General features: G+C 36.8%; 1 protein-coding gene across 5 annotated transcripts in view; it reads left to right on the forward strand.

The window, feature by feature from the left end:
• The window catches only part of LRRC49 (leucine rich repeat containing 49), a 154,213-nt gene that overhangs the window by 65,056 nt on the left and 67,756 nt on the right, over positions 1-21,401 (forward strand). For all 5 annotated transcript variants that reach the window (XM_054451461.2, XM_054451462.2, XM_054451463.2 and 2 more), the window contains one exon: positions 7,307-7,454. In XM_054451461.2, the coding sequence (XP_054307436.1) occupies positions 7,307-7,454 (148 nt within the window). The remainder of the gene's footprint in view (positions 1-7,306; positions 7,455-21,401) is intronic.

Raw genomic sequence — 21,401 nt, forward strand, 5'->3', positions numbered from 1 at the left:
GAGAGAGAGAGAGACTGTTTTTAAAAGCCAGTATTTCACTATACTTACTGTTTTATTTCCAGGTTTGTTTGTTTGTTTTTTAAACAGTCTGCTTTTGATTTTCTTTGGTTAGGTAAAACATAACCCATCATTAGCCTGTATTTGTACTTAAGAGTATTGTTTTATTTGGTTAGAGAATGTCTTTAAAATCATATGGTCTTTGTCAGTGAGCTTCTAGGAATGTCTGGCATGGTTATTGGTCAAATGCCTGGCAGATGGAAATGAAATTTTGTGAGGAATCTTCTGGATCAAATACAGATTTATTTTTACTTTAATAAAACTATTCAAAGCATAAAGACTTCAGTCTGAGTGTCAACAGTAGTAGCTGATGTGGGAGCAGTTGCCCGGATAGTACTTGTTGAGGATTGCAGTGATGTTCCCATTCCTGATGCCACTTTTTTGTTGTGCTTGAATTACAGACATAGGCCATATGGGCATCTACAGGTCTTTTAGATCTCTGAAGTTCTTTATAATGTATACTGGGCATACTGTTTTCTCCTATACACAAAAAAGTGCTTTGTATTTAATTAAATGAAGATACTGTTTAGTTTTGTGTGTGACACCACCCGTTCTTAGACCAATTCCATTGGCAATTATTAGATCAATTTAATTCCCCAAAGGAATACTTGAGAGACAGGGCTGAGAACAGTTACAATCATTTTAGTTTAAAATTATACTTAGCAATGAGAAACAAATGATAGACTCTACAATCTAGCTTGTAAATAAATAGTAAATAGCAATAAAATTAGAATCTATCTATAATAAAATTAAGTTTTCCAGCTTGTCTATGCTTTTGTACATATTATTTTCACTTTTAAGTGCATCTGCCTAATTAGTAATATATATTGGGTTATAATGATACTTAAATATCATGTTATCCTTTAAATAATAATTCCAAGGAAAGTGTAAGAAAATTCACTCATTCATTTTTTTTAAATCAAAGATAAGCCCTTTGGAATTATTTCAGTTCATCACATTTTTTCATTCATTCGCCAAAACTTTATTGCACACTTACTAAAGACAGGTCTTAAGTTAGGTGTTGGGGCAGTGGTCACAGTATCTTTCCAGTCTTCAAGAAACTTAGAGTTTAATTCTATTGAGTTAGGTTGAGTATTGGAAAAAAAATGCTCTTCAACATCTACTGGCTCTGTTACCTCTGCTCTTCACATTAGTTAACACCTTAAGGTTGAAATTAGTGAGCCCATCCTATGGTAGTTGGAGGAAAACTTAGAGAAAACCCTTTTGAAATGTATCTTAATAGCCATTGGCCACCAACATAACAGTGTTCCAGGAAAAGGAGACTTGATAGATGAAAAGATAATCTGTCAAATATATATTTTTTATAATTTAAAATTTCTCTGTAAATTAATTTTTAAAGATATATTTTACATATAATAAAATGCACACATTTTGAGTGTAGAGTTCAATGAATTTTGACAGAGTATGTACCCTTGTAACCATAACTCTAGTTGTTCACCTGAGAGAGAAACTTGGAGTTATTCTGGATTCCTTTCTTTATCACATCCAAAGATTACTAATTTCTGTCCATGCTACACTCTAAACTTCCATAGAACTTCTCCCCTCTTTACTCTCCTGACTACTACCTTGGTTTTTGACATGTTAAGCCCTGTTTTTCACCTCTATTACCGCAATCTACTTTATAACTAGCTTTTGATTCTTATCTCTTTTCTTTTTCGTATACCCTTCATGACGTTATTAATTTGTGATTTTTCTAAAATACTATTCTGATCATATTACCTGCCTTGCCTAAAATCCCTTCATGACTCTTTACAGTTCCCATTCTCAATTATTGTTTTGATGGTGGTATCATTTATCAAATAGAAAATACACATAGAAAAGCAGATTTGTGGAGGGAAGGTGATGAGTTAGTTCACTTTAACAAAGTGGAAGAAATAAAACATTGCCTTCAGAAGCATTTTTATTTGATTCAAGCTTTATGTACACAATTATGGGGGAAGGAGAGAAAAAGCCATCACAAATACCAGAAACTGTTCTGAGACTTTTATATTGATGAAGAAAATGAATTTTGGCAATGCTAGGTGGGAAAAATTATGTTTGTTCAAGCTTGTTTATACTTTAAGTGATGATTAAATTTAAATTTATAAACTCACATCTTCACCTTCATATACTAGTTTGTTAAAAAATGCCTTCCAATATTTATCTAAACATGTCTCGAACACTATGAATTGCATATAAATTGTGAGGTTTACCTTTTAGATTGGTAAAGACAAGCTCTGAGGTAAAATAATTAATAGCAGGGTATCTTTTTACCTTGAGTGTGAGGAAAACATAGAAGAAATATTTAAATATGACAATAAAAGCAGTGAACTTTATTCTTGCTGTAGAACGTGCCTCAACCTTGTTAGTACTTACATTATTTTCTATACCATGAATATTCTATATCATCTAGCTTTTCTTGACACAGTGAGAAGATATATTTAATTTAGTGCCTGAATAAATAAAGTATTTATAGTACTACAAAGTACTGGTAATTTAGTGCCTGAATAAATAAAGTATTTGTAAAGTATTTGTGTACTGAGTGAGAATGACTCTAATATAAATGAGTTTTACCAAGGTGCCCTGTGGTATTATTTAGAAAAGTGATTATTTCTTTAAAAAATGAAAATCCCGGCTGGGCGCAGTGGCTCACGCCTGTAATCCCAGCACTCTGGGAGGCTGAGGCGGGCGGATCACCTGAGGTCAGGAGTTCAAGACCAGCCTGGCCGTGGTGAAACCCTGTCTTTACTAAAAATACAAAGAATTAGCCGGGCGTGGTGGTGCATGCCTGTAATCCCAGCTACTCGGGAGGCTGAGGCAGGAAAATCGCTTGAACCCGGGAGGCGGAAGTTGCAGTGAGCCGAGATTGTGCCATTGCGCTCCATTCTGGGCAACTAGAGCGAAACTCCATGAAAGAAAGAAAGGAAGGAAGGAAAGAGGGAGGAAGGGAGGGAGGCAGGGAGGAAAGGAGGGAAGGAAGGAAGGAAAGAAGGAAGGAAGGAAGGAAGGAAGGAAAGAAGGAAGGAAGGAAGGAAGGAAGGAAAGAAGGAAGGAAGGAAGGGAAATTCCAATCAAAATCCCATAGGTTATTTATAGATATCAACAATTGGATTCTAAAGTTTATATGAAAAGGCCAGAAAGAAAGAAAATCCCGATCAAAATCCCATAGGTTATTTATAGATATCAACAATTGAATTCTAAAGTTTATATGAAAAGGCCAGACCTGGAATAGTGACACAATACTGAAGAATAAAGTTGGAGGAGTCACACTAACCTTTTGCAAGACTGTTTTGTATGGTTAAAATAAACAGATGATCAATTATATTTTCATAAATCACACAGTTTATTGCCATACAAAGAGGTTGTCATTTTTATTCATAATGCTCAAAGAATGGAAGAATAACAAGAACAAACATCATAGGGAATATACTGAATAGATAAAGTACATTATCCACATATTGGATGAGTTCCAATTTAGTTTAGAGTCCAGTTTTTAAAGTCTAGTTGCTAAATTAGAATGGAAGCTTGCCTCTGTGGATGTAAAGTCTAATCAAAGTTTGGAGAGTACTTTTCTATAAGTGGTTTCAGGAGGGATGGTTTGATCACCACAGTGTACATCCATAACAATGTGCAAGGTCCCTCAACACTAGCAAGCAGTGCCAGTGTTACTGGGCTTTGGAGGATAGTTCAAAGGCTGACAGAGAGCAACCCTGCTAGTCTGATATTTTGGTCTTTGGAGAAGTGTCTGACATAGAGTAGCCCTGACAAAGCCTAAGTTATCAATCTGTCAAAATCTTGGGTTTATATGTTTTTTTAAAGTCCAGTAGTTGAGCCCAATAACTCATGTATGTGGTCTGATGAGGAGTGATATAACATTCTTACAGGGAGAGGAATTAAACTTCATGTTCTTATCAGAGCAAAACATGTGTCATTCATGTAGTAAATAAACTAAGTGTTTAAATCATTTCAAAGGTATATAATAAAGATCCCTTATAAAACTACAGTAATCATGACAGTGTGATATTGGTGAAAGAGTAGACACATGTATCAATGGAACCAAATAAAAGGTCCAGAAATAGACCCATACAAATATAGTCAGGTGATCTTTGATAAAGGAGCAAAAGCAATTCAATAGAGAAAGGATATTCTTTTCAACAAATGGTAATGGAACAATTGGATGTCCATATGAAAAAAAAGGAATATAGACATGGACCTTACACCTTTCACTAAATTAACTCAAAATGGATCATAGACTTAAATGTAAAACACAAAACCATTAAACTTCTAAGGAAAACTTAGGAGAAAATCCAGACAACCTTGGATTTGGCAATTAGTCTTTAGATACAAGACCAAAAGTAGGATCTATGAAAGAGAAAATTGTTAAGTTGGGCATCATTAAAATTAGAAACATCTGTTCTGTGAAAGATACTGTTAAGAGAATGAAAAGACAAGCCACAGACTGGGATAAATATTTGTAAAACATATATCTAATAAAAGACTTGTATCCAAATTTTAAAAAAATCTTAAAATTCCACAGTAAGAGAAGAAAGAATCCAATTTAAAATGGGCAAAAGAGCTGAAAACACAAAGAAGATACACGGATGGCAGTATGCATATGAAAAGATGCTCAGCATCTTTTGTCATTAGGGAATCGCATATTAAAACAATGAGATACCACCATGTACCTCTTGGAGTGGCTGAAATCCCAGAACACAGATACCAAATGCTGGTGAGGATGGTGAGCTGTTAAGATTGCAAGATGATACAGCCACTTTGGAAGATAGTTTGGCAGTTTCTTACAAAACTAAAATAAACATAGTCTTACTGTAATATACAGCAGTTATACTCTTAGGTATTTATCCATTTGAGTTGAAAACTTATGCCCACACAAAAAGTTGCAGGTGAATATTTACAGCAGCTTTATTCATAATCAACAAAAACTGGAAGCAGCCAAGATGTCCTCAGTAGGTGAATGGATAAAGAAACTATGGTATATCCATACAATGGAATATTGCTCAGTGATAAAAATAAATGAGCTATGAAGCCACAGAAAGACATGGATGAAACAAATGCATATTGCTAAGTGAAAGAAGTCAATCTGAAAAGGCTACATATTACATGATTCCAATTATATGACATTCTAGAAATGGCAGAACTATAGTGACAGTAGAAAGATCAGTGGTTGCCAGTGATTTGGGAGGAGGAGAGAAGATCAAATGGCTAAAGTACAGCAGATTTTTCTAGTGTCATGAAACGGTTCTCTAAGATACTTTAATGGCGGATACATGACATTAAGCCTGTAGAAATTTACATAATTAAAAAGTAAGCCTTAATATAGGCAAATTTTAAAAAATCACTTAGGAGTTTAGAGGATCTCAGAAAGGAATGCAGACTGACAAAAGAATCTAACTGTATTAAAAATGTATGAAACAACCTCCCTAAAGGGGTGGGGGAAAAGGCACTGATCTAAGAAACTTTGGAAATGAGCCTGTAAAACTAAATGCAAAAGCAATTGCACCTAATCATTGTACTTTAGTTGATAAAGTTGTTTCTCATTGGGGGTACACATTAAACATTCTGATACCTCTATACATACATATTGGAATTGAATAATTAAGTAAATGGAGAGTTGATGGTTTGGAGCCAAACTTCTTGTTGAAGTAGAAATGTTCAGATAAGCAAGGGAAGGAGGCTAGAATGATTCATTTGGTGATGGATTAGAGTTGGAGACATCAGTATAAATTCATCTTTAGCTTAATATAGACACAGATGGCACAGATGGACAGATGGTTACTTGGAGAAATATTTATAGATATATGCATATACGCAGGTTTCTGTACACACATATATTTTCTTGCTGTGTCAGCTGAGAGGGACTAAAGGAAATGACCCGACAACAGCAAGAAGTACACTTAGCCCCCAGATCTTTGTTTCTAATACTAGTCTCCAATAAAAGGAACTATGGCTCCTCAGAAATAGCTGATTCTAGGACCAGGACAGGAATTAGTCTAGAGAATACATGAGTATAGAAAATCTTGTAGTGCCAGAAAGTAAGAAAGTGCTCAGAAAAAGAAAAAAAAAATCCACGTCGATGGGAACCAAAGGGACATAGAAGCCAATTGAAAGAGCTTCCAATGGCCAAAGCTGGAACAATTTGAACAACAAAATAGTAAAATTGTATTGGATAATAACCCAAAGCATAGAATAAATATCCATGAGTTCAGACTCTGTATCCTCAAGGAGGAGGAGCTTAACTTCCCACTCCCTGAGTGTGGGCTGCACATGGTGACTTCCTTACAAATAGTTGAGTATGAAAAGGAGAGGATGCAATGGTAACTTTACATTGGAGAAACCTGAAGAACATAACCTCAGCCTCAGCCTTGAACATGTTGATCAGGGTCAACATCAACAGTAATAAGTCATATTAATAATATATACCAGCTGGGCATAGTGGTCATGCCTGTTAATTCCAGCACTTTGGGGGGCCAAGGTGGGAGGATCGCTTAAACAGGAGTTCAAGACCAGCTTGGGCAACATAGTGAGACCCTCTTTATTTTGTAGACAAAATAAAAAGTAAAACATTAGCCAGGCATGAAGGTACATACCTGTAGTTCCAACTACTTGGGTTGCTCAGGTGGGAGGATTGCTCGAGCCCAAGAGTTTGAGGTTAGAATGAGCTATGATTGCACCACTGAAACCCAGCCTGGATGACAGAGTGAGACCTGGTCTCAAAAAAAAAAAAAAAAAAAAAAAAAAAAAAAAGTACGTATCTTAACCCCCATCTAATCATGAGAAAAATATCAGACAAATCCTAATAGGGGGTCATCCTACAAAATAACTGATGAGTATTCCTCGAAACTGTCAAGTCATCAAAAACAAGGCAAGTCTGAGAAATTGTCACAGCCAAGAGGAGCCTCAGGAGATATGACAACTAAATGTAATATGGTATCCTCCATGGGATCCTGGAACAGAAAAAGGACATTAGGTAAAAACTAAGGGAAACCTGGATAAAATACAGGCTTTAGCTACTAAGAATATGTTTACATTGGTTGATTAATTGTAACAAATATACTATACTAACACAAGATGTTAACAATAGGGGAAACTGGGTATGGGGTATATGGGAACTCTGTACTATCTTCTCAATTTTTCTGTAAATCTAAAACTGTGCTAAAAATAAAGTCTATTAAAAGTGAAAGTATTATCTTAAGGCCTCAGAATAATCCAGTGGTTTTTGTCTCTCCTGCAGTTTTGACAGTGTTTCCTGCCTTGCTGACTCTTCTTCCCTCTCGGACATCACCTTTGATGGCAATCCCATAGCTCAAGAGTCATGGTACAAACACACTGTCCTTCAGAATATGATGCAGCTGCGCCAGCTAGATATGAAGAGAATCACGGTGAGAACCCTTCCAAAGTGTTCACCATGTTGTTGTCCTTAGTGTGGATTAGGAAATTGGGATGCATATTCTTTGCTTGAAATGCTTCTTAATTTTAATGAACTATGGGTTATCATGATTGTATACTTCATAATTGCAATTATGTAGTTTTTACTGCCTGACCCCATCCCAAGTTTAATTGAGCAAGACTTTTAAAATTCGTAGCCTTCTGTTTAATCATCATGTTTATTTTTCATTCTTGCTTAATATCCAACTAATAATTTATTTTGAAATGAATGAGTGAGAATTTCTTTAAGTTACATAGCGTAGTGGTTAAGAGCATGGGCACTGGAGCTAGATTGCCTGTGTCTGAATTCTGGCTTGACTGCTTTCTAGCCATAGGCCTTTGGCAATGTATTTAACCTTTGTATACCTCATTTTCCTCAATGTAAAATGGGGATCAGAATTATGTCATAGGTTTGTTGCGAAGATAAAATAAAGTACTACACCTTAGAAAATAAGGTACTACACCTTAGACTGCGAGGCTCCTAGGAGGCATTTGTATATAGTTGTTATTGTTGATGTTATATCTCCCAAAGTAGCTCTTTTTATTCATCGTATCTCCATGTTAAGATATTTTCTACACTTAGATGTTTTAATATGGTTTCTGATCTAAGTGAAATGCTGTGCATAATATCCCCCTCTTTTTAGGTGTACAATTTGTATTAGCATATTATAGGATCCAAGAAGTTCTGTAATTAAATAAACTTGTTTAACTTTGTTTCTTTGACCAGGTTTATTTGTTATGAGAAAACACATTTTAATAATCTCAGTTTGATAGTCTCTGACCTAGAAAAATATCCTAAGCCTCTACCTATTTTCTCTCTTCTGGACTGCTGATTTTCATGTGAATTCTGATGATCACCTAGGTTTATGCAGTTGCCAACTGACCTATTTCTTTGTATATTAGCATCACAACGTGTGCAGTTTTCATTTATGCCTCAGCAATACTGTGGACCTCTAAGGTGGCTAGCTAATAGCTAAAAGTGTGGATGAATTGATGGATACCAGAGGTCTTCTAGGGTTCTGCCTCTCTCTCTATTCCATGGTGGAGCTATGGTTCTTTGTTCTCTTAGTTAATTCAGCTCTATAGTGTCAACACTGTTTCATATTTTTGTGGTGACTCTTTACCCTTATCTCCATGTCTTTCTTAGTTAAGCATCTTTGCTACTTCTTAAATTGCTCTTTCTAATGAGGTTGAGATGAGTGGGATAAGATTTAGAGCTAACTCATTTATATAAATTAGTACTTAATTATATGGTATGTTCCTCATAGTGAATTTATTTGTCAGTCTTTTCTACCCAAACAATATATAGTCTTTAAAGGCAGAAACCATTCTTCTTTCTTGCCTGGCACCTACAGATTACTAGCATCTAATTCTCACACCACATTGAACTTTTACCAGTTATATCAATATTGTTCTTTATAGCAAAATGATGCAGTTTAAAATTATACATTGCATTATAGATGAATTTTGTTATCATGTCTCTAAAGTCATCATTTTTCTGGAACTATTTCTCAGTCTTTCTTTGATTTTCATGACTGATATTTATGAAGATTACAGGTTAGTTTTTTGTAGGATGACCCTCAATTCAGATTTTTTGATGTTTCCTCATGATTAATTTTTACTTATAGGTTTTTGGCATTAATATCATAGTAGTGATTTTGTATTCTTCTCATTGCATCTTAGACCAGCATGTCTTACAACATGTTCTTCACATTCATCTCTTTATTGAGGATGCTTACTTTGGGATGATTTCTGCCAAGCTTTTCTTTGTGAAGATTCTCTTTTTCTCTTTGTAATCCCATTCCTCACAAAAATGTAAATTTATTTATTCATTCATATATATATGGACTTATGGTATTTAGTCTCATCTTTTATTTATCACTTTTTATTTTTTTATTTTATTTTTTAATTATTATTATACTTTAAGTTTTAGGGTACATGTGCACAATGTGCAGGTTAGTTACATATGTATACATGTGCCATGCTGGTGTGCTGCACCCATTAACTCGTCATTTAGCATTAGGTATATCCCCTAATGCTATCCCTCCCCCCTCCCCCCACCCCACAACAGTCCCCAGAGTGTGATGTTTCCCTTCCTGTGTCCATGTGTTCTCATTGTTCAATTCCTATCTATGAGTGAGAACATGCGGTGTTTGGTTTTTTGTCCTTGCGATAGTTTACTGAGAATGATGATTTCCAATTTCATCCATGTCCCTACAAAGGACATTAACTCATCATTTTTTTATGGCTGCATGGTATTCCATGGTGTATATATGCCACATTTTCTTAATCCAGTCTATCATTGTTGGACATTTGGGTTGGTTCCAAGTCTCTGCTATTGTGAATAGTGCCACAATAAACATACGTGTACGTGTGTCTTTATAGCAGCATGATTTATAGTCCTTTGGGTATATACCCAGTAATGGGATGGCTGGGTCAAATGGTATTTCTAGTTCTAGATCCCTGAGGAATCGCCACACTGACTTCCACAATGGTTGAACTAGTTTACAGTCCCACCAACAGTGTAAAAGTGTTCCTATTTCTCCACATCCTCTCCAGCACCTGTTGTTTCCTGACTTTTTAATGATTGCCATGATGATTGCACAATGAGATACCATCTCACACCAGTTAGAATGGCAATCAATTATTTATAACTTTTTAGTAACTTTAGTGTGGAAGCTGTACCTTTTTTAAGGACTTTTTATAACAAATGTCAGCAAACAGCCTATGAGCTGGCTACCTGTTTTTGTAAATAAAGTTGTATTGGAACACAGTGATGCCCATTCATTTATGTATTATCTATGTTTGCTTTGATGCTGCAATGGCAGAGTCAAGTAGTTGCTATGGATACTATGTGGCCTACAAGCCCAAAATATTTATTATCTGGCTGAAAAAGTTTGCTGATGCCAGTAACTATTTTTTCTCTTTAAGAAACAATATCTTGATTGAATTTTTGTGTAAATTACCATATAAACATTCTCACTATGGTGGATTACACAAATATTTAATGAACTTCTGTGCACTGGGGCAGTGGTTCCTAAACTGCCTGCAGAGGATGCTGCAGTGAACTCATAGGGAGTGATTTTTAACTTCCAGGGGAAACACAGTGAGATTTGACATCTCTGAGACTGTGAGCAAATTAGTAGCTCAAATAGTTTACCATTTCAACATGACCTCACACTATATTTCTTTCAGTCACTTCCTATCTTTGAAAAGCTGAATTTTCAGCAGTTGTTGTAATAAAAATAAATACCTTGCCAAAATCAGTATCGAACAGGAAATGAGGATGGCAGTGTCCAATGTGATTCTCTGTTTGAGAAATTGTATAACGTCCTCCTGGTTCTACACATTCCATTGATAAGTAGTTGTGGTTATTTAAAAATGATATAAAATATTTTTTCTTTCTATTTACATATATTATTTTTTAATTGCTACTGAAGTGCTAGACCATGAATACTTATTAAATTGTTTGGACCAAACTACTTAGTAAACAGAGTTGTCACATATTTCTTTTGGCCTAGAGGCACTGTGAAAAAAATCCCTGAGACTATTAGGTATCGAACTCACGAGTTTCTGTACTAGGATATATATTAGACAGTAGAGATGAAAAGATCAAAATCACAGTTCATGCCCTAAAGTTACTTGCAGTTGTCTGCAGAGGCAACCATGCAGCTGGATTACAATGCAAAATGACAATCTAGAGAGATAAGATTGCTAGATGGATCAATAGAGATATATGTTTGTGTCAACACACTTACACCCAGGGCAAAATGATATCAAAGAGCAAAGCAATCCCAAGTCTACCTGAAAAACAGAAAAGTTCCAAAGGAGAAAATAATTGACTCAAGACTTTAAGAGTGGTAAAGAAGAAGGAGGATGTATTTGTGGAGAATAAAGGCATGCAAAATGCAGAAGGAAGCTGAGAGAATATAGCAGCTGACAGGAGTTCAACATGGCTAAGCATTGAGTGTACATGGCTGAGGGACATAGAGGGAGACAAGTATGTCTGACAGGCAAGGACAGGCAAGGGCTAGGGCATTTTATATCATAATAAGGAGTTTAGATTTGTCTTGGATATAATAGGAGAAACCCTTGAAGAGTTTAAGGTAGTTAAATTGGATTTGCCTATTAAGAAGACTGTCTTTCTGGGTTCAGCCTTGAAGATGGATCGGAGAGGATGTGATGGGTGATGAGATGAGAAGCAAGGAGATTAATCAGAGTAAGAGTCTGGGCATCTGATCCAGAGGAATGGCAAGAGATAATATGATGCCATCTATCACTGGCCTCAACTCCTATTTTGCTTTATCTTTCTTAAGAAGAATGGGTTTTAGTTTGTAAAGATTAGCATAAAGATTAATAAGATAAAAGTGAAGCTTAGGATAGGTGAATAAATAAGTTGGAACTCAGGCCCACATCTAGAGCAAGGGTTGGCAAATTTTATCTATAAAGGACCTGATAGTAAATATTTTAGGCTTTGGGGCCTGCATATTGTCTGTTGAAACTACTCAGTTTGCCCATTGTAGTATGAAAAAAGGCATGCACAATACATTATGAATAAGCATGACTCTGTTCCAAGAGAATGTTATTTAGAAAAACAGGTGGCTGACTTTGGCCTGTGGCCTAGAGTTTGGCAGTCCTTAATCTAGAGCACTGAATAAATCGCTGAACCACTGAGAGTTGTGTCTAGGTAGGGGTATAGGATAATGGAGCAGCTGAAAGGTAAGATGAACTAACCTTTTTTTTTTTTTTTGCAATATTGCTTTATTTATTTATTTATTTGTTTATTTTTGGTTATACTTTAAGTTCTGGGATACATGTGCAGAATGTGCAGGTTTGTTACATAGGTATACAGGTGCCATGGTGGTTTGCTGCACCTATCAACCCGTAATCTGCATTAGATATTTCTCCTAATGCTATCCCTCTCCTTGCCTCCACACCCCAACAGGCCCTGGTGTGTGATGTTCCCCTCCCTGTGCCCATGTGTTCTCATTGTTAAACTCCCACTTATGAATGAGAACATGCAGTGTTTGGTTTTCTGTTCCTGTGTTAGTTTGCTGAGAATGACGGTTTCCAGCTTCATCAATGTCCCTGCAAAGGACATGAACTCATTCTTTTTTGTGGCTGCATAGTATTCCATGGTGTATATGTGCCACATTTTCTTTATCCAGCCTAAGATTGATGGGCATTTTGGTTCCAAGTCTTTGCTATCGTGAATAGTGCTGCAATAAACATACGTATGCATGTGTCTTTATAGTAGAATAACTTATAATCCTTTGGGTATATACACAGTAATGGGATTGCTGGGTCAAATGGTATTTCTAGTTCTAGATCCTTGAGGAATTGCTGCACTGTCTTCCACAATGGTTGAACTAATTTACACTCCCACCAACAGTGTAAAAGCATTCCTATTTGTCCACATTCTCTCCAGCGTCTGTTGTTTCCTGACTTTTTAATGAACACCGTTCTAACTGGCATGATTTGCATTTCTCTGATGTGGTTTGATTTGCATTTCTCTAATGACCAGTGATGATGAGCTTTTTTTCATGTTTGATGGCCGCATAAATGTCTTCTTTTGAGAAGTGTCTGTTCATATCCTTCCCCCACTTTCTGATGGGGTTGTTTGTTTATTTCTTGTAAATTTGTTTACATTCCTTGTAGATTCTGGATATTAGTCCTTTGTTGGATGGATAGATTGCAAAAATTTTTTTCCGTTCTGTAGGTTGCCTGTTGACTCTGATGATAGTTTCTTTTTCTGTGCAGAAGCTCTTTAGTTTGATTAGGTCCCATTTGTCAATTTTGGCTTTTGTTGCCATTGCTTTTGGTGTTTTAGTCATGAAGTCTTTGCCCATGCCTATGTCCTGAATGGTATTGCCTAGGTTTTCTTCTAGGGTTTTCATGGTTTTAGGTCTTAAGTTTAAGTCTTTAATCTATTTTGAGTTAATTTTTGTGTAAGGTGTAAGGAAGGGGTCCAGTTTCAGTTTTCTGCATATGGCTAGCCAGTTTTCCCAACACCATTCATTAAATAGGGAATCCTTTACCCATTGCTTGTTTTTGTTAGGTTTGTCAAAGATCAGATGGTTGTAGATGTGTGGCATTATTTCTGAGGCCTCTGTTCTGTTCCGTTGGTCTATATATCTGTTTTGGTACCAGTACCTTGTTGTTTTGGTTACTGTAGCCTTGTAGTATAGTTTGAAGTCAGGTAGCATGATGCCTCCAGCTTTGTTCATTTTCTTAGGATTGTCTTGGCTATATGGGCTCTTTTTTGGTTCTATATGAATTTAAAGTAGTTTTTCCTAATTCTGTGAAGAAAGTCAATGGTAGCTTGATGGGAATAGCATTAAATATATAAATTACTTTGGGCAGTATGGCCATTTTCACGATATTGATTCTTCCTATCCACGAGCATAGAATGTTTTTCCATTTGTTTGTGTCCTCTCTTATTTCCTTGAGCAGTGGTTTTTAGTTCTCCTTGAAGAGATCCTTCACATCCCTTGTAAGTTGTATGCCTAGACATTTTCTTCTGTTTGTAGCAATTGTGAATGGGAGTTTGCTCATGATTTGGCTCTCTGTCTATTATTGGTGTATAGGAATGCTTGTGATTTTTGGATATTGATTTTGTATCCTGAGACTTTGCTGAAGTTGCTTATCAGCTTAAGGAGTTTTGGGGCTGAGACGATGGGGTTTTCTAAATATACAGTCATGTCATCTGCAAACAGAGATAATTTGACTCCTCTCTTCCTATCTGAATACCCTTTATTTCTTTCTCTTGCCTGATTGCCCTGGCCAGAACTTCCAATACTATGTTGAATAGGAGTGGTGAGAGAGGGCATCCTTGTCTTGTGCCAGTTTTCAAAGGGAATGCGTCCAGCTTTTGTACATTCAGTATGATATTGGCTATGGGTTTGTCATAAATAGCTCTTATTATTTTGAGATATATTCCATCAATACCTAGTTTGTTGAGTGTTTTTAGCATTAAGCGGTATTGAATTTTTATCAAAGGCCTTTTCTGCATCTATTGAGATAATCATATGGTTTTTGTCATTGGTTCTGTTTATGTGATGGATTACATTTGTTTATTTGTGTATGTTAAACCAGCCTTGCATCCCAGGGATGAAGCTGGGTTGATTGTGGTGGATAAGCTTTTTAATGTGCTGCTGGATTCGGTTTGCCAGTATTTTACTGAGGATTTTCGCATCGATGTTCATCAGGGATACTGGCCTGAAATTTTCTTTTTTTGTTGTTGTGTCTCTGCCAGGTTTTAGTATCAGGATGATGCTGGCCTCATAAAATGAGTTAGGGAGGAGTCCCTCTTTTTCTATTGTTTGGAATAGTTTCAGAAGGGATGGTACCTGCTCCTCTTTGTACCTCTGGTAGAAATCAGCTGTGAGTCCATCTGGTCCTGGGCTTTTTTTGGTTGGTAGGCTACTAATTACTGCCTCAATTACAGAATTTGTTATTGGTCTATTCAGGGATTCAACTTCTTTGTGGTTTAGTCTTGGGAGGGTGTATGTGTCCAGGAATTTATCTGTTTCTTCTAGATTTTCTAGTTTATTTGCATAGAGGTGTTTATAGTATTCTCTGATGGTAGTTTGTATTTCTGTGGGATCAGTGGTGATCTCCCCTTTATCATTTTTTATTGTGTGTATTTGATTCTTCTTTCTTTTCTTCTTTATTAGTCTGGCTAGCAGTCTACCTATTTTGTTGATCTTTTCAAAAAACCAACTCCTGGATTCATTGATTTTTTGAAGGGTCATTCGTTCTCTATCCCCTTCAGTTCTGCTCTGATCTTAGTTATTTCTTGTCTTCTACTACCTTTTGAATTTGTTCGCTCTTGCTTCTCTAATTCTTTCAATTGTGATGTTAGGGTGTCAATTTTAGATCTTTCCCACTTTCTCCTGTGGCCATTTAGTGCTATAAATTTCCCTCTAAACACTGCTTTAGCATCCAGAGATTCTGGTACGTTGTGTCTTTGTTCTCATTGGTTTCAAAGAACTTCTTTATTTCTCCCTTAAATTCGTTATTTACCCAGTAGTCATTCAGGAGCAGGTTGTTCAGTTTCCATGTAGTTTTGCGGTTTTGACTGCGTTTCTTAATCCTGAGTTCTAATTTGATTGCACTGTGGTATGAGAGACTGTTTGTTATGATTTCCATTCTTTTGCATTTGCTGAGGAATGTTTTACTTCCAATTATGTGGTCGATTTTAGAATAAGTATGATGTGGTGCTGAGAAGACTGTATATTCTGTTGATTTGGGGTGGAGAGTTCTGTAGATGTCTATTAGGTCCGCATGGTCCAGAGCTGAGTTCAAGTCCTGAATATCCTTGTTAATTTTCTGTCTTGTTAATCTGTCTAATATTGACAGTGGGGTGTTAAAATCTCCCATTATTATTGTGTGGGAGTCTAAGTCTCCTTGTGGGTCTCTAAGAAGTTGTTTTATGAATCTGGGTGCTCCTATATTGGGTGCATATGTATTTAGGATGGTTAGCTCTTCTTATTCCATTAGATCCCTTTATTATTATGCAATGCCCTTCTTTGTCTTTTTTGATCTTTGTTGGTTTAAAGTCTGTTTTGTCAGAGACTAGGATTGCAGCCCCTCCTTTTTTTTTTTTTTGCTTTCCATTTCCTTGGTAAATCTTCCTCTATCGCTGTATTTTGAGTCTATGTGTGTCTTTGCACGTGAGATGGATCTCCTGAATATAGCACACCAATGGGTCTTGACTCTTTATCCAATTTGTTGGATAAAGAGTCTTTATCCAATTTGTCTTTATCCAGTCTGTTTCTTTTAATTGGGGCATTTAGCCCATTTACATTTAAGGTTAATATTGTTATGTGCGAAATTGATCCTGTAATTATGATGCTAGCTGGTGTTTTTTGCCCATTAGTTGATGCAGTTTCTTCATAGTGTTGATGGTCTTTACATTTTGGTTTGTTTTTGTAGTGGCTGGTATTGTTTTTTCCTTTCCATGTTTAGTGCTTCCTTCAGGAGCTCTTATAAGGCAGGCCTGGTGGTGACAAAATACCTCAGCATTTGCTTGTCTGTAAAGGATTTTATTTCTCCTTCACTTATGAAGCTTAGTTTGGCTGGATATGAAATTCTGGGTTGAAAATTCTTTTCTTTAAGAATGCTGAATATTGGCCCCCACTCTCTTCTGGCTTGTAGGGTTTCTGCAGAGAGATCCAATGTTAGTCTGATGGGCTCCCCTTTGTAGATAACACAACCTTTCTCTTTGGCTGCGCTTAACATTTTTTCCTTCATTTCAACCTTGGTGTATCTGACGATTATGTGTCTTGAGGTTGATTTTCTTGAGGAGTATCTTTGTGGTGTTCTCTGTATATCCTGAATTTGAATGTTGGCCTCTCTTGCTAGGTTGGGGAAGTTCTCCTGGATAATATCCTGAAGTGTGTTTTCCAACTTGCTTCCATTCTCCCCGTCACTTTCAGGTACAGCAATCAAATGTAGGTTTGGTCTTTTCACATAGTCCCATATTTCCTGGCTGCTTCGTTCATTCCTTTTCATTCTTTGTTCTCTAATCTTGTCTTCACGCTTCATTTCGTTAAGTTGATCTTCAGTCTCTGATATCCTTTCTTCTGCTTGATTGATTGAGCTATTGATACTTGTGTATGCTTCACGAAATTCTTATACTGTGTTTTTCAGCTCCATCAGGTCATTTATGTTCTTCTCTAAACTAGTTATTCTTGTTAGCAGTTCCTGTAACCTTTTTGCAAGGTTCTTAGCTTCATTCCATTGGGTTAGAACATGCTCCTTTAGCCTGGAGGAGTTTGTTACTACCCACCTTCTGAAGCCTACTTCTGTCAATTCGTCAAACTCATTCTCCATCCAGTTTTGTTCCCTTGCTGGTGAGGAGTTGTGATCCTTTGGAGAAGTGGCATTCTGGTTTTTGGAATTTTCAGCCTTTTTGTGCTGGTTTTTCCTCATCTTCGTGGATTTATCCACCTTTGGTCTTTGCTGTTGGTGACCTTTGGATGGAGTTTTTGCATTGTTATCCTTTTTGTTGATGTTGATGCTATTGCTTTCTGTTTGTTAGTTTTCCTTCTAACAGTCAGGCCCCTCTTCTGCAGGTCTGCTGGAGTTTGCTGGGGGTCCACTCCAGACCCTGTTTGCCTGGGTATCACCAGCGGATGTTGCAGAACAGCAAAACATTGCTGCCCGCTCTTACCTCTGGAAGCTTCATCCCAGAGGGGCACCTGCCAGATGGCAGTCGGAGCTCTCCTGTATGAAGTGTCTGTCAACACCTGCTGGGAGGTGTCTCGCCATCAGGAGGCATGGGGGTCAGGGACCCACTTGAGGAGGCAGTCTGTCCCTTAGCAGAGCTTGAGCATTCTGCTGAGAGATCCGCTACTCTCTTCAGAGCTGGCAGGCAGGAATATTTATGTCTGCTGAAGCTGTGCCCACAACTGCCACTTCCTCCAGGTGCTCTGTCCCAGGGAGATGGGAGTTTTATCTATAAGCTCTGAGTGGGGCTGCTGCCTTTCTTTCAGAGATGCTGAGCTTAGAGAGGAGGAATCTAGAGAGGCAGTCTGGCTACCGTGACTTTGTGGCACTGTGGTTTTTTTATCTCAAAAGTAAAGAATATAAATTCCACAAATTGTGACAGTCAACTTGATGTTGATTCTGAAATAAATTTAAATTGCATTATTAAAAGATGGTTTGTGGCCCAGTGCAGTGGCTTACTCCTGTAATCCCAGTACTTTGGGAGGTCGAGGTGGGCGGATCACAAGGTCAGGAGATTGAGACCATCCTGGCCAACATGGTGAAATCCTGTCTGTACTAAAAATACAAAAATTAGCTCGGCATGGTGGTGCATGCCTGTAATCCCAGCTACTCGGGAGGCTGAGGCTGGAGAATCACTTGAACCAGGGAGTTGGAGGTTGCAGTGAGCCGAGATCGCGCCACTGCACTCCAGCCTGGCAACAGGAGACTCTGTCTCAAAAAAATAAAAAAATAAAAATAAATAAAAAGATGGTTTGTGAGTACTTAGGAATTGGTCACTAGGAGGCAGCATTAGCTCACTAAAAAACAATTCATGCCAGAAAAAAATTAGTTTCCTGCCCTAGAAATTACAAATAGACCTTGTTAGAGGAGTGCTATAGACGGTGTTTTGGTATTTAAGCAAAGCATTTGACAAAGTCTTTTATGGCATCATTTTGAGTAAATTGTATGACATGGTTATATAGATTTTTGATTCAAGTATACTTACAGAACATGAAGTAATAGATCAATGCCAGCCTTTAGAGAAATCTGTACTGGCATGCCATGAGGCTTTTTTCCTCCAGCCCATTCTATTCACATTTTTATTAATGTCTAGGAGAAAATATTTGTTATTCTGGTAAAGTATGTGAATGACAGAAACTAGAGAAATTAGAGTTCTTGATATATTGGTTGATCAAATGAGAATCCAAAAGTTATCTCCATAGTCTAGAACAGGGTTTGGCAAACTACAGCCTATGGGCTAGATCCATCTGGCAGCCTGCTTTTTGTACAGCTCTCAAGCTAATAATGATTTTTATATTTTCAAAGCATTGTAAAAAAAAAAAAAAAAGGAACAACAAAGAAGGATATGAGATAGAGATCACATACAGCTCACAAAGCCTAAAATATTTACTCTACTATCTGACCCTCTACAGAAAAAGTTTGTTTATGCCTAGTCTAGAAAAGTAAGCAGAATTTAACAACATAAAAAAATAGATGAATTGAAAATCCTGGACTTTATTCCATAACAACAATCAAGCAAAACAATTCTTAGCACAAATTCAGTATTATACAAGATTATACTTAGCAGAGTGTGTTAAAGTGACTTGGAATTGCTAAATTCAAGTTCAATTAATTATGAGATGTGATTATTAAAAGTTAATATGGCTTAAAACAATATTCATTTATAGAAAAAGAGAATTCAGAAAATGGAGACAGTCCCATCCCATTTTTTTCTACAATGGTCAGATTATACCTGAACTATTACTAGTTTTAGAGGGCAGAACGAACTAGAGCATTTCCAAAGAATCTGACATGATTAGTTGACAAAGGAGAAGACATAAGGAAGATATCCCAGTGATCTTCAACTGTTTTCACAACTATTCAAAAAAAGAGAGAACAGACACATGTTGAGGGGCTAGAACAAGGACCCTTATATAGAAAATTCTGGGAGGCAGAATTTTCCTTTTTATTTCTAAGGCAGCATTTTGTGAATGCAGGCAGTATTCTCACAATTCTGAAACAGGGCTGGGCGTGGTGGCTCATGCCTGTAATCCTAGCACTTTGGGAGGCCAAGGTGGGCAGATCACTTGAGTCAGGAGTTTGAGACCAGCCTGGCCAACATGGCAAAACCCTGTCTCTACAAAAAATACAAAAAATTTAGCCAAGTGTGGAGGCACGCGCCTGTAGTCCCAGAGACTTGGGGGGCTGAGGCAGGAGGATCGCTTGAACCCAGGAGGTCAAAGCTGCAGTGAGCCAAGATCTCGCCACTGCACTCAAGCCTGGGGGACAGAATGAGACCCTGTCTCAAAAAAAAACAACAACACAATTCAGAAACAAACAATGTCTAAAGTTTTCACCTCAAGCTCACGTTTAATTGGCTTAGTGTGAACTTGTTTACAATTTGCTCTCCAAAAAAAAAAGGAGCTCATCTCATGTGTACGTTTTCTGTTTCGGTAGACATTACTAATGTTCACCAATATGCTCTGGTTCTCCTCCTTTTTGACATGTGGGAAGATGTTTGGCCAATGAAATGTGAGCAGAAATAATATATATCATTTCCAGGCAGAAGCATTTAAAAGCATGATTCTTATGCTTCCTTCCCATGTGGTAGTCACTGTGGATGCCTATATAAAGTTGAGGATGCCATCAGATCATAGCACTCAGGAATACTTAGCCACTACATTGAAGACAGTTGCAGTGTTCTTTGCGTGATCAAGAAATAAACTTTTTTAAAATCATAAGCCAGTGAAAGTTTTGAAGTTGTTACAGCAACATAACCTACCCTGTTCTGACTATTTCCCCCCCCCCAGTATTTAACAGCTAATATCCCTGGACCAGAAGTCAGGTGACATGGTTTCTAATCTTCACTCTAACACTAGGTGTGACCCTGCAAAAAAATCAGTTTTGTTTGCCAAAAGTGATTGTTTGAGTAAAAATTATTGACCATCTCTTTGAGGGAAAAAACCCTGTGATTTTAAAGTCTGTTTTAATATTTTATATGTTCAAAGAAAATAATGTTTATAACTAAAGTGTATGGTTAAAACACACCTTGCCATTTGATTTTTAAAATTTCATAAAATAAATTGCTGCCTATATTAGGACTACTATTATTTATTTTGGATCAGTATTTTTCTTGTGTAATACATGCATTGTTTTAGGCCTTAATATCTGCTAACAAAGTATAATCTAGGTTATCAAACACCTATTAAATCACTGCATGGCTTAATTGACTTGAAATCATTTCTATATTGGGTCTTCATGGCCAAAACAAAGTGAGGAAAAAAGTAGTTTTTTGTCCCAGATCCCAGATCCCCCCCCGACTTATTTAATTTTTTTATTTTTATTTTTTGCTATATAAAGGATATGGCTTTTGTCCCAGAAATTGGACTGTTATCAAGAAGATGCCAGAATTTTAGTTTTTCTTTCTTACCAACAGATTTATAACTTATCTTCACAATTAGAGGTTTTTTTTTTTCTAAGTTTAGTTACTCTGTAATTATTTGGGCTGAAATATAGCTCTCAGATATATAAATTCCTTAAAACATTCAATATTTGAATTGATTTGGTGTAAATCCAATTTTCCAAGGTTTAGCTTTCCTTTTAAGCCCTACTGCCTTTAATAGAAGCTCAAATTCTTTTCAAAAATCTGATGAAATCATCTCGTAAGTATGTGTAGTACGTGATCCATA

This window comes from Pongo pygmaeus, chromosome 16 (genome assembly GCF_028885625.2).
Source record: "Pongo pygmaeus isolate AG05252 chromosome 16, NHGRI_mPonPyg2-v2.0_pri, whole genome shotgun sequence".
Lineage (NCBI taxonomy): Eukaryota > Metazoa > Chordata > Mammalia > Primates > Hominidae > Pongo > Pongo pygmaeus.